Source organism: Anoplopoma fimbria, chromosome 23 (genome assembly GCF_027596085.1).
Source record: "Anoplopoma fimbria isolate UVic2021 breed Golden Eagle Sablefish chromosome 23, Afim_UVic_2022, whole genome shotgun sequence".
Lineage (NCBI taxonomy): Eukaryota > Metazoa > Chordata > Actinopteri > Perciformes > Anoplopomatidae > Anoplopoma > Anoplopoma fimbria.
In genome coordinates, this window is record NC_072471.1 from 5,635,547 (window position 1) to 5,647,578 (window position 12,032).

The window sequence follows — 12,032 nt, forward strand, 5'->3', positions numbered from 1 at the left end:
CGATGCTTTGATATACCTGCAAAACTGATAACATTCCCATCAGCCTCAACTTTGTTTTAGTGCTTACTAGCAAACTGTAGCGTGCTAACATGCTAAACTAAGATGGTGAATATGGTGGACATTATCTTTGCATAAAACCAGCATCTTAGCATTGTTATTGGGGTGCAGGCTGACATTAGCATTTAGCTCAAGTCAATGCTGGACCCAAGTATAGCCTCACACTTTTAAGCTCCGTCCTTGTCGTTTCATATCAAGGATGTGTGACCCTCAGGCCGCAGACCTCTCTGTGAGGTAATTGGTGTTAAAGGTGGGTTGCACCGTTTCCAGCAGATGGTCCATAATAAGTAAAGCTGGACATTGCAGATGTCACCTAACGCCACAGTCTCTGCTGGCACCATTTCCATTTTTACAATCTCACTGCAAAACTCCTTTTTGTCTCCTTCCAGCCAAACGTCGCTGGTCTGGTGCACAAGCCATTTTTCACTTCACTTAGGTTATAAAGCAGCCATATGGAAGCAGGGACCCGGCTGCAACTGCAATGGCTCACCGCTGTGGTCCTCATACTTCACTGTCTGGAGGTCATACGATATTAATACTTCCTCTGTTTTTTTTTGTTTTTTTTTTAAGTTTTATGAAACTTTCAACAATATAGAAAGCATTTATCACAGCATATTGTTGATGCCACTCCTGTTCTGGATGAATATGGCAGATTGTCCTTTGCTTCATTAGACCCTGACACACATTAATAGTAAGCTACTCATGCTGAATATGGGCAAACCTCTAGATTTCAAAAAGATCGATCATGCGAAAACTATTAAGATTTTAGCAAAAAAGTGACGTAAATGTTTATTTTAGATCATCTTGTCAGTGTAAATCATTCTGTCACCCACCAACGCAAAAGCATGTTATATATAAAACTATGTACTTGACAATAGACCAGCGAGGAGTAAAGATTTCTGCACATTTGCAAAGCAAGAACGGAATGAAAGTGCAAATCTCTGAAAGCATCACACTACAGCAACCAGAGGAGCCGAGCACCCTCTCAGTGAGATATCACTTCAGTCTGTATCAGGAGGGATCATCTAACCTAAAACCCATTTCCTCTCCTTGCTCTGCTCTTGCATGCTATCTGTCTGGTTGGCTTGTTTTTTATTTCCCTTTTGGTGAAGTCAGAGATACCGAGGCGCAGACTGAAAGGCTGCCTCCTTTGCCTTATCCAATTTGCAAAAAATCATACTGCTATCTCAACAGAGCAGGAGCAAAGTGAAGTTTTTCCTAAAACGTAAAGGGATTTTGTGAATAAGCAAAACAGAAACCGTAAAAAAAAAAAAAAAAAAAAAAGTATCCAAGTCAAATCATTTTCATACTGTGTTGCTAAGTGAGCTTCACTCAGAGGAAGCTATTACATTCTTAACCATGCCATTCTTTCCTATCTATCCCTGCAGGGCAACATCGCAAAAAATGCTTCCATGCAACACACAAAGACTGCTTGGTGACAAAAATAGCACAACAGGCGATACCAATTACATCACACATTCATATAGACAAAAGGGATGTCCTGAGCTTAAAGCTTGTTTAATTCACAACACCAGATGCTAATTTTACCAGAGTTTGTAAAAGACCACATTAAATAAGACTATATCTCCTTGCTTCTGGTGTGATAAAATATTGCACACTGCAGCCTGAGAAAAGACAAGCAAATGAAGAAAACATTTTTCAAACAGAGCAAAAAAACCACTGCAAATCCAGAAAACACAACCACATACACTCTGTATGTGGTTGTGTTTTCTGGATTTGCAGTGGTCAATTTTTTTAAACAGCATGTGACCAGGGCTTGTGGTGTAGTTTAGCTCAGATTAGCTCAATTTTTTTTATTATTTGAAAGGGAATAAAAGCCAGGGCAAATTAACCCATATTTTTAAAATTCACACATGTCATTCCTATGGTCTAAGACAGTCCAAAAAATATTAATAACTTTGAACAACTCTTCCCTAATTCCATAAACTATAACATTCAAATAGAATTAAGTTAATTTGGATGTAAAAAAGAAAATTAAATTACGTTGGTCCAAAAATTCAGTCTCCCATTCATTGTACATGGAGCAGCTCTAGACTTTCACTTAATGTCTCCTTGTGTTTCCACACTTCAACTGTGAAATGAGCATTTATTTGTTAATGCATCTGTTTTTATTTCGGCTGAGGTAGCGATTTCAGGGTTGCAAACATACATTTTTAAAACAAGAAAAAGCGCTGACTCCTAATGGCAAATCTTTGACTATGAGACAAATGTCAGCACTTTCAAATCGTCACATTAAAAAAGAAACACCTCCGATCGAGGTTTGCTCCTGGGGACTACAGCTTGTTCCTCATTAAGACACAAACTGAAGGTTGTCACACTAACATAGCTACAAAAGAAAACAAAATTACGTTGGTCCAAAAATTCAGTCTCCCATTCATTGTACATGGAGCAGCTCTAGACTTTCACTTAATGACATAACAAGGTTATCTCTGGTTTATGGCTCCCAAATATGGATTGGACTTTCATTGGCCATAAAATAACATATTGGAATTCTTCATTTAGGTGGTGTAACCGTTTAAATCATTCATTTGATTTGGAATAAAGTAGAATTTAGCTTGCATTGGAAAGAGCTAAACCACACAATTGGGAAAATGAGATGCAAAACACTGTGGATGTACGTGTGAAAACGTGCATGACAGCTTCACTGTTTCCCCTGCGTGTTGACATCACCGATCCACTACGGCCCCGCCTCCACACTCCGGTGATGCTGATCCCCTCCTTGCATCAGCACCATTTCTGGTATCCAGAGGGGGAGGGAAAAGAGAGCGAGAGAGAGAGAGAGAGAGAGAGAGAGAGAGAGAGAGACTACCCAACCCCAGCAGTGCGTAAAGGCGTCAGACGGCCAGAGCATCCCCGTTACGCACTGTCCAGAGGCCCCATCGACGTTTTTGCAGCGCCAGAAACCAGCTGAAGAAGAAGAAGTCACCACAGTCGGGCACACGGCCACGTTTGCAGTCAGTAATGGAGAGCCTGCTGGATAATCCAATGAAAGCCGTGCTTTACCTGAAGGAGCTCACCACTATCGTCCAGAACCAGCAAAGCCTGATCCAGACGCAGCGCCAACGCATCGACGAACTCGAGAGGAAGGTGGAGGACCTGATCGGAGAGAACCGACATCTGCGGGACCCCCATCACTACGTCCAGCAGCCTGCTCAGCTTCACCACCACCACCACCACCCTCCGACTCACCGCAGCGCCAGTCCACAGGCGCCGGCCAACCTCCATCAGCACCCGGGGAGCAACAAAGCTGCGGCTCATCTCGGCCAGCAGGCGCAGCATCAGCATCAGCATCATCAGCATCAGCATCAGCAGCAGCCTCCTCCTCCTCCTCCTCCACCGCAGCAGCATCAGCAGCAGATCCCCGGTCTATCGGCCCAGCCTCAGCAGCATCCGACCCCTCCTGCGCCGTCCTCCCACCACCCGCAGCAGCTCCAGCTCGTCCCCACCTCGCCGCAGTCACCCAAAGCGAGCCAAGCCAGCCCGGACTCCGCCGAGGAGGAGAAGAGGAGCCCCTGCTGCAAGTCCCTGGTTCCGCAGACTCCCACCTCTCTCTGCCGCTCAGTGGGACTCGCAAGGAAAGCGGAGTAAGTAGCTTTTTTTAATGCTGCATGCACTGGAATAAATAAATGAAACAGTCTCCATCTTAAGGAGAGATTTACTGCGTATTGTGATGAATCTTTGAATAAGATTTTCCCGGTAACATAAACAAAGATATTCCTATATTATGTAAATCATCTTCAGTTTGCTTGATATTATCTCAGTGTGGTTTGCAACACGACCTTCTATTCAGATGCTAAACTACACAGTATTTCAAACAATTGACAGTTTTTTCTTTATCTTTTGTCTCATTAAACAAATTAAAGACTCAATATTACATTCAGTGACCCTATGGGTATTTTATCAGTGCAAATCCTTTTGTCTAAATACATCAAAAGTGTTTGGCCAGAAAACACTGTGATACCCTCAGGGGCCATCAGATATAATGCCACAGCATGTTAGCGCCCACGTAAGAGTGTCACCTCTTGAAACATTTTCCAGGGAAGCAAGACAGTAAATATTTTATGAAGTGTCCAACTAGAGGATACTGTAAAGTCATATCACAGACACTGTAGGAGGCCTGTGCTGGATTTGCCTCTGATTAACTTCACATTCCCTGACAAGCTGAGGCTTAATTTTCTGACATTTAATTCAAGCTCCGCCTGCATTTTCACATCATTCACTCGGTTGCTGCCCTGTTTAATCAATTGAATGCTTAATGGATATTGATTTTGAGTACCCTGGCCGGCATTTTAATAGTGGTGGATGTTTAATTCTGCACCAAGGTAGACTGTCACCAATGGATGGGACTAAACACTGGAGTTAAAGTGTTTTTTGTTGAACGGAACAGAAGTTTGGTTAAATCATGCACTCAATAATTTTGTCATCTTTACTTGTTCCTTTAGATTTGTTGCCCGATCCAGTGAGGCCACTTTGTCTCCTTGTGTTTCCACACTTCAACTGTGAAATGAGCATATTTTTTTAATGCATCTGTTTTTATTTCGGCTGAGGTAGCGATTTCAGGGGTGCCGTGAGAGCATGGTGACATTGTAAACATACATTTTTAAAACAAGAAAAAGCGCTGACTCCTAATGGCAAATCTTTGACTATGAGACAAATGTCAGCACTTTCAAATCGTCACATTAAAAAAGAAACACCTCCGATCGAGGTTTGCTCCTGGGGACTACAGCTTGTTCCTCATTAAGACACAAACTGGAGGTTGTCACACGAGGAGGAACATAGCTGGGGGGAATAAAAAAAAAGACAGTGTGTCATTAGCTGTCACCTTTAAATCATCTTACATGAAATCTTCTGCTTTTTATATGCACTGTATCTGCCTCACAGCGGTCCGTGATGTTGAATGTTCTTTGTTCGCCACTATCAAGGTCACATGAATTACCTCTGCCAGAGATGCACACACACACACACAAACACACATAGGCACACACTCTCTCACATGCTCACAGGGACACACACAACGCACGCGCTGAGCCCCGTCGGTTCCACTCGGCTGCACTTGCATTGTTTTTGTTAATCCAGATTGATTTATCGGTCCATTAAGACATAATTCCTAAAGAGCGTGGGTCAGGAATAGCACGCATTATAGCAAGGATACTAGAAGTTGAGAAAAAACAAGTGCTTTCTCATGGATTCACCCAGACACGGACAAACACACCACACACAAGATATGAGTTGTACAAGATAAATGTCAGGAGGGGATTCAATAAGTGGGTTAATTTCGCCCCTTGACAGGTCCGCAGAATGATGAACAATGAGAGAGATATGAAGACAAGAGAGAGAGAGAGAGCATACTGTACCCTATCTTATTTCCTTAATGTAAAAGCAGTGACACATGAAAAAGCAGCAGACGTGAAGCAGCATTTTAATTTCCATTTAGAGCATTGATTCTGGTCGGACAAGATGGTGTATCGCTGTGCTGTCAGTGCCGCAGGGGGAGTAATGCATTTCTATTAGTGGGAGGATGACAGTGACATGTCACACACTTACTAATAAGGGTTGTTTGTATATTATTTTGTTTATTCTCCCCTTTGGTTACTCCTTTTACTGAGCTGGCGCCTGAGAGAGTAAGCGGCATGCTACGAGTGTCTTCCTTTTTCTTTGAGATTTTCGGGGAAATGTGGGAGTACCGCCTTTTTACATCTAAAAGGAAAAGTGAAGCATTTTTAGAAATACATTTCTAAGCTTTCTTGCCCGGAGTTAGTTTGGGACATAACCCCCTTGTAAAACAGCAATTCGATTTTAACACTTTTTTCCCCGAACGATTTAAACAAATAAATATTTAGTTACCTGTGGACACAGCCCCCCCCCCCCCACAGTTTTTAGTCTTTGTGTTACGCTAACGTAACATTGCTTTTGGCAGTAGTTTCAAATTTGGTGTGCAAATATAAGAGTGGTATTGACCTTCTTGTCTAACTCTCAGCAAGAAAGCAATAAGTATATTACAAAAAATGTCATACTTTTTCTTTAAGAGGGATAAAGTTAGCCTAGCGTTAGCTAAGTGATGTGGTGAAGTGGGATTTTGAGGCTGTGTCGGTCTGCTTTGAGATAGACAAGTTTCTGTTCCACCTCCTTTAATAATAATTAATAATAATTAATAATTCCAGGAGCTGGAATAACTCAATGTCACGCCCATAATTCATGCAATTCATGTATTTAGGGGCTTGGACTAATAACATGGACAGTTTATTTTGTTAATATGTGAAGTAAGGAAGGAAGGAAGCCAGTAAGTAAACAAAGAATCCCAGAACACTAGGATGTACTGGATTTCCAACTGTTCATTAGCTCATCTGTGTTTTTGCTTGATTTAAAAGAAGGCATAAAATCAATTTGCAAAGCTTTAAATGAAAAATTTAATGTTCGCTTACTCACGCCATGCATTCCCATCTCTTCCAGCGGCATACTTTGAAGAATACAGATGCAGGGCTGCCTTCAGCTTTAAACAGGGAATGTGATTGAAAAGTTGATTCCATCCTGGCAGACTTCGGTTAGTGTGTGAGCTCAAACTTCGCAGACGAAGAGTTTCAAGTGTTGCAATTGTGTTACTCAGTCTGAGGAGGATTCTTAAGGGGCTTGTGTGATCTGAGAGAGAAGCCTTCAGCAATCCTGTCTACGCTTCTCTCTGTTTACTGTACTTCCCACTCTCTCAGCCTCCATTGTTGGGTGTTTCCTCCCTCCCTGTTCCCAGCCTACAAATGATACGATTGTCCACCTCATTATCCACCTCTTTTTACCGTCCTCATCTCCACTTCATCTAAAATCACGCTGTTTTTTTATGTTTTCTTCTCCACCATCTAATCCCCACCTACCTGTTCTCCTTTCCTGTAATCAGGATCTTATACTACAGAAGCCAACTCTGCAGTCTGGATCAGTATTCAGTCTCATCCTCTTCCCATAAGGCTCTCCACCACTTAACCCATCTCCTGGAGATGGCTGGAGTGTTCAGTCCCCCTTACTCTGGTCCTCTGTCTACGCTCTGGGGGGTTGCCATGGTGTGTGTGTGTTAAAATACGAGAGTGTGAATGGTTGGAGTCAGGAAGAGTGGCGAGGAGGTGTTGTGTTTATGTGCATAGAATCACGTGTGTGTCTGATAGGCAGCAATCCCGTAGCCTAAGGTGGAAATCCCAGGGTTCTCATATAGCTGCAGGTGCTTCTCTGCTGCTTCTCTACCTCCCACACTCTCACAGATATTTTAAGCTCTTGCTCTTACACACAAAACACTCACTAATGCACACAAACCCAAACGTGCCGCACGCCACCTGGCAGCCCGCATGTTTTTCCACACTGGCCGTGACTCCCACTACGCCCCTCCATGCCCTCGTTTTTTTCTTCTCTCCTACTGAGTTCGTACCAGCTGGAGCGCCGAATGCATGCCAGCTGATCCGCTGGGATGTACAGATAGAACATATAGAGATGGGTAATTCAGCACACATGCACATACATTACAGAGTAACCCTGCTGAGTGCCCGCTGGATGCTGCAGTATCCTTGTACTGATGCTCTCAGATCAATGAGCCTGCAGATTTTCCAGCAGAGGCTCCACTCTAGCATTGATCTCCAGGTCTTATGGCTTTATCTTAAAGCCAAGCTATCTTTTATTTGAATCTATCATGGGTCGTTTTACTTACTTTGCTGGAACAATGTGTAACACAATGTTAAACCTTACAGCCACACTAACCCGTGTTAAAAAACGTTTAAATATAAACAATGCCTTTTTAACACTTTTAGATCACAACCCCAATATTGTGGCATCTATTTATATGCAAGAAAAACAACAAAATAAAGCAATTTCCTTATATTTTTATATCAAAATGATCGTTTCTTCCTGTTAAACAAAATAAGACGTGTGCTTATGTAAGCTAGTGCCAACCACTTTCAACCAATAATATCATGACATCCATCCATCAATCAATCTGCAACATTAAACAACAACTAAGGGTGAGTGTGGAGCCACAGTCCTGTGTAGCTCTGTATCGCACAACATTCTAAGCCCGCCCACTTTTTGGTAGTCAAATCAAATGCGAAGAATATGATTTAAATCCCTTTTGTAATTATACATCACTCAAATATTCTGTTTCACTCAGATTCATACTCACAGTACAGAAGCTTATTGGCCACCTGTGGCAGTTGTGCAAGCTGTATAACATAACACAGAGATATTACCACCTTATAAACTGGTTATGGTGAATTTGTTAGCAGATATTTTGTGTAACATTCAGTCACAAAGCAACTAAATCAGCAACTATAGCATTCATTTGGAGTCGTGTTTGTGACCACCAGATTAGAGTAAATCCGATATTCTATCTTTCCATTTAGCTCTGTTTTGGTCTCCAGCAACTCCTGAAGGACATATCTGTTTTTTAGCTGCTAAATACTCGGCTCTGTTCACTAGCTGACTCTGTTTGTCTGCCCGTTGTTGCTGGGCAGGTGGTTTACAGAAGATTTATAAGAAGCTTTTAGCTGAAAACAGCTGCCGGCTGCTGGAAACGAGGTTAATGAGAGCCATGAGAGTGAACCAGCATAGTAAAGCTGCGGAGTTGAAAACCAAAACAGTCAGAAAATATATATTGTTTTATGATGATTCGGGCGAACTGACCTTTTAAGAATAACAATATCCTGTCTCTGGAGCCTAGAAGAAAAGTAGAACCACTGCCTCGCTGCCTGTTTGTCTCTCAGGGACGGTGAGAGGGATGGAGAGCCAAATAGATATGTGGATGATGGATGTAATGAGTTCAGATGGACATATTCTCTCTCTGTATTTCCCGTCCTGCCACCGATACTCTTGAGTTGGATCCTCCTCTCCTGCAAAAATCTCTGCTCTTTACTTCACCTCCCCTCCCCTCAGTCTAAATGGGAATCACGTCTGCTCGGTTATGACAGGGTGGCTTTGCTCGGCTGCTGCTGGAATCCAAATCATGAATATCACATTTGGTGCATAGTGCTTTTAAATTGCTTCATTTCTCAGAGGATGTAGCTGCCGGGTGATTCCTGACTCCCTGGTAGAATATTAGCTGTTTTCATGCACAAGTTGAGCAAGGCGAAAGACAGTCCCAGTTGTCTGTAATTCAGCCGTGTGTGTGTTCGTGTGCGTTAAAATTGTGTGTTGTGTTTGGGTGTTAAAAGGACAAGAGAACAGCTGTTGTAAGGGGATATATGGGATGAGTTTCTGTCTTTTTCATTCATGTAGTGGCTGTATGGTAATCAAGGATATAACTTGTTTTGGCTCACTGGACACTTCTGTCGGTCTGAAGCGTTGGTTTGATTCCCTTTTTAGTGAGCATGTCACCATTGCTAATTTAGATTACACTGTGCCGAGTCTAAATCTTTTGATTGATTGATTTTTTTGTTTGCCTTGCTGCACATTTCAGGTTGCCAGACATTTTGTTCAAAACTAAAGAAGATGATTATGGAGACCATAAAAAAAGGACATAGAGTAGAAAAAAACAGATTGACAGACAGGCTAAAATAATTAGACAGATTAAAAAATAGGGCTAAGAAAAAAACATACTGGGAAGCCCCACAGGGCTGAAGAGTCCACATGTTGTCCCACTTTCCTCAAAGCTTGGCAAAAATGCAAACAGTTTATTTCCAGCGTCCTCTGCCTCTATAATTCCCAATGAATCGAAATGACAAAGTTTGGCTCGACCGTGATTTTTATTTAAACATGGCTCCCAACTGGCAGTCCTCTGTCTCTTGGGCACCACGCCGACTCAGTGAAAGACAGACGTGTCATCCTCGTCCTTGACACTTCCAGATGCCACAGATGACACCATCTTTTATATGTAAATATTGCACACCCACATAACAGGTCTGCATAGAAATATGCTTTTGCCGTTAGTCATGTTACACTAGCTGCATAGTGACTTGTCTCCTTCATGGTTGGAAGTAAATGATTCACAACTCTCATTGATGCATTTCATGTCTTCCTCATGCAAATGAACAGTAGGCGTAATGAGCAATCAGCAGACAGTGTGATCCATTGGAATGTAATCTACATAATTTTTTCTGAATTGTGGTTGCAAATGGAACTTATATCAGTGTTCTGTCGTCACTCAATTTGATTGCATAATGTAAGCAGACAATTTGATTAAATAATCAAAGATGTGCTCATAACGAAACCTTTTTTAAACTCTGCACATCATTACATTTTTCATTATTACTCTGATAGTGATGCCCCAAAATATTAACTAAAATACATTTTATGATGTTTGAAGATGACATTTTTCAATTTGTTACATAAAACAAATCTCAAGGGAAGCCTTGGGGAAAATACAGTTGAATTACATTTAAAGGAGCCAGACACTTTAAGCACTGCTAACCAACAACACAGTTTAATAACTGCACACTGTTTTGCACTGTTTAAGTAAGAAAAAGATGTGCTAATGTGATACATGTAACATTTGATAATACACCCCTCATTTCACACTCTTTTAATGGCTCCGCAATGCATTACAACCTCCTTAATCCTTCAACACAAAATGTGCTTTTAGCTGGCAGTTAGCAGCTGCTAAAGTATGTGGTGTTGTGATGAAACAGATGTGTTGACCATACACTAACACATACAGATGTCATTATGCACAGTTTAAAATGTGTTTCTCCAGTATTTGCACTTCAAAGATGGTGGGATTCCTTATGGGCAAATAATGTTGTGTGACGATACACACTGGTCAGTAAGCTAATGACCTGTGCAGCAGTTCAGGGAAAAGAGATCTTTGAAACAGTGTGCAGTTATGGAAAAATGTCCACCCATCTGTCGCAGAGATTCCCCCTCTGAGAGCTTAGCTCTGAAAATCCCTCAACAGACAATCCTGATTGTTTTGCACCATGTGCACCAGTGTGCATCTGTATGTGTCCAATGAGTATTAGGTGAGCGGTTGAATAACGGGCCCGTGTTGGGGCTGAAGACTTTGAGGAAAATATCTAGTTGTGATTTTTCTTACAAAATGTTCCTGTATTTTCTTCAATTAGACTACACTCCTGTATTTGTGGTTTATTTAGCAGGATATGACACTTAAAATATACTCAATAATATTCAGATATAATTATGACATTCAAAAGTGGCATTGATAACAGCTGTATTGTTGGCCAATTTGAATGGCAAACTGCTGGTAAAACACAATATGTATAGTTTACAGACTACATACATAGTTTTTTTAATAATCAATGTTAGGTATGTAATATACAGTTTGTATCATTTTAATATATACTCTCATATATATATACTTTATTTTGGGGTTCGTTTGTGGGCCATTGCTCTCTTTCCGACATAATCGCCACGTCTGCTGTTGCATTGCATACTGAAACACGCAGAGACATGCACAGGCACACACTTGCCCAGGGAAATGTCAGGTATGGTTAACTTTACAACCCAGAGTAATGTTCAAAGCCATCCACCTAAGGCTTCGAGGCAGTGCAGAGCTGATCGGAACAGGCATAGCATGTCCAATCGGCTTTCCTGGTCCTCTCAGCACATCACACAAAGCCTCAACCAAGGCTCAACCGTGATTTATTGTAATGTGCAAGAGAAAAGAAACAGGATACATCCACTTAGCTTCTAATTTCCCTGAATACTTGATCATTCATTTGCATTTCTTCACACCTACGGACACACATTGCTTCATCCAATTACTTTTCCTTGCGTCACTTCATAAATGTATGTACTTGCTTGTTTGTGCTTTACTGCAGTAATTTTCTGCATAATATTATAAAGAGGGGTTTGTTACCTTGCATTAAATGCTTGGATGAATGAAGATTTTAATATTTTTCCTGGAGGCCACAGGTAGAAATGACTAACCGGAATGAGCGTGATTGTATGCACCCCGTCGGTGTGTTCACCGTGACATTTAATAAGCATTTGAGTTGGCCACATAGTAGGTTGTCTTCACATTCAGATGAGCATTA

At 41.6% G+C, this 12,032-nt stretch overlaps 1 protein-coding gene across 1 annotated transcript in view; it reads left to right on the top strand.

Moving 5' to 3' along the window:
* Window positions 1-1,875: 1,875 nt before the first annotated feature.
* Window positions 1,876-12,032, top strand: part of LOC129112447 (IQ motif and SEC7 domain-containing protein 3-like) — an 86,268-nt gene continuing 76,111 nt past the window's right edge. The window contains 2 exon segments of the mRNA XM_054624551.1: window positions 1,876-2,968; window positions 2,971-3,662. Coding sequence (XP_054480526.1) covers window positions 2,675-2,968; window positions 2,971-3,662 — 986 coding nt within the window. The 5' untranslated portion in view covers window positions 1,876-2,674.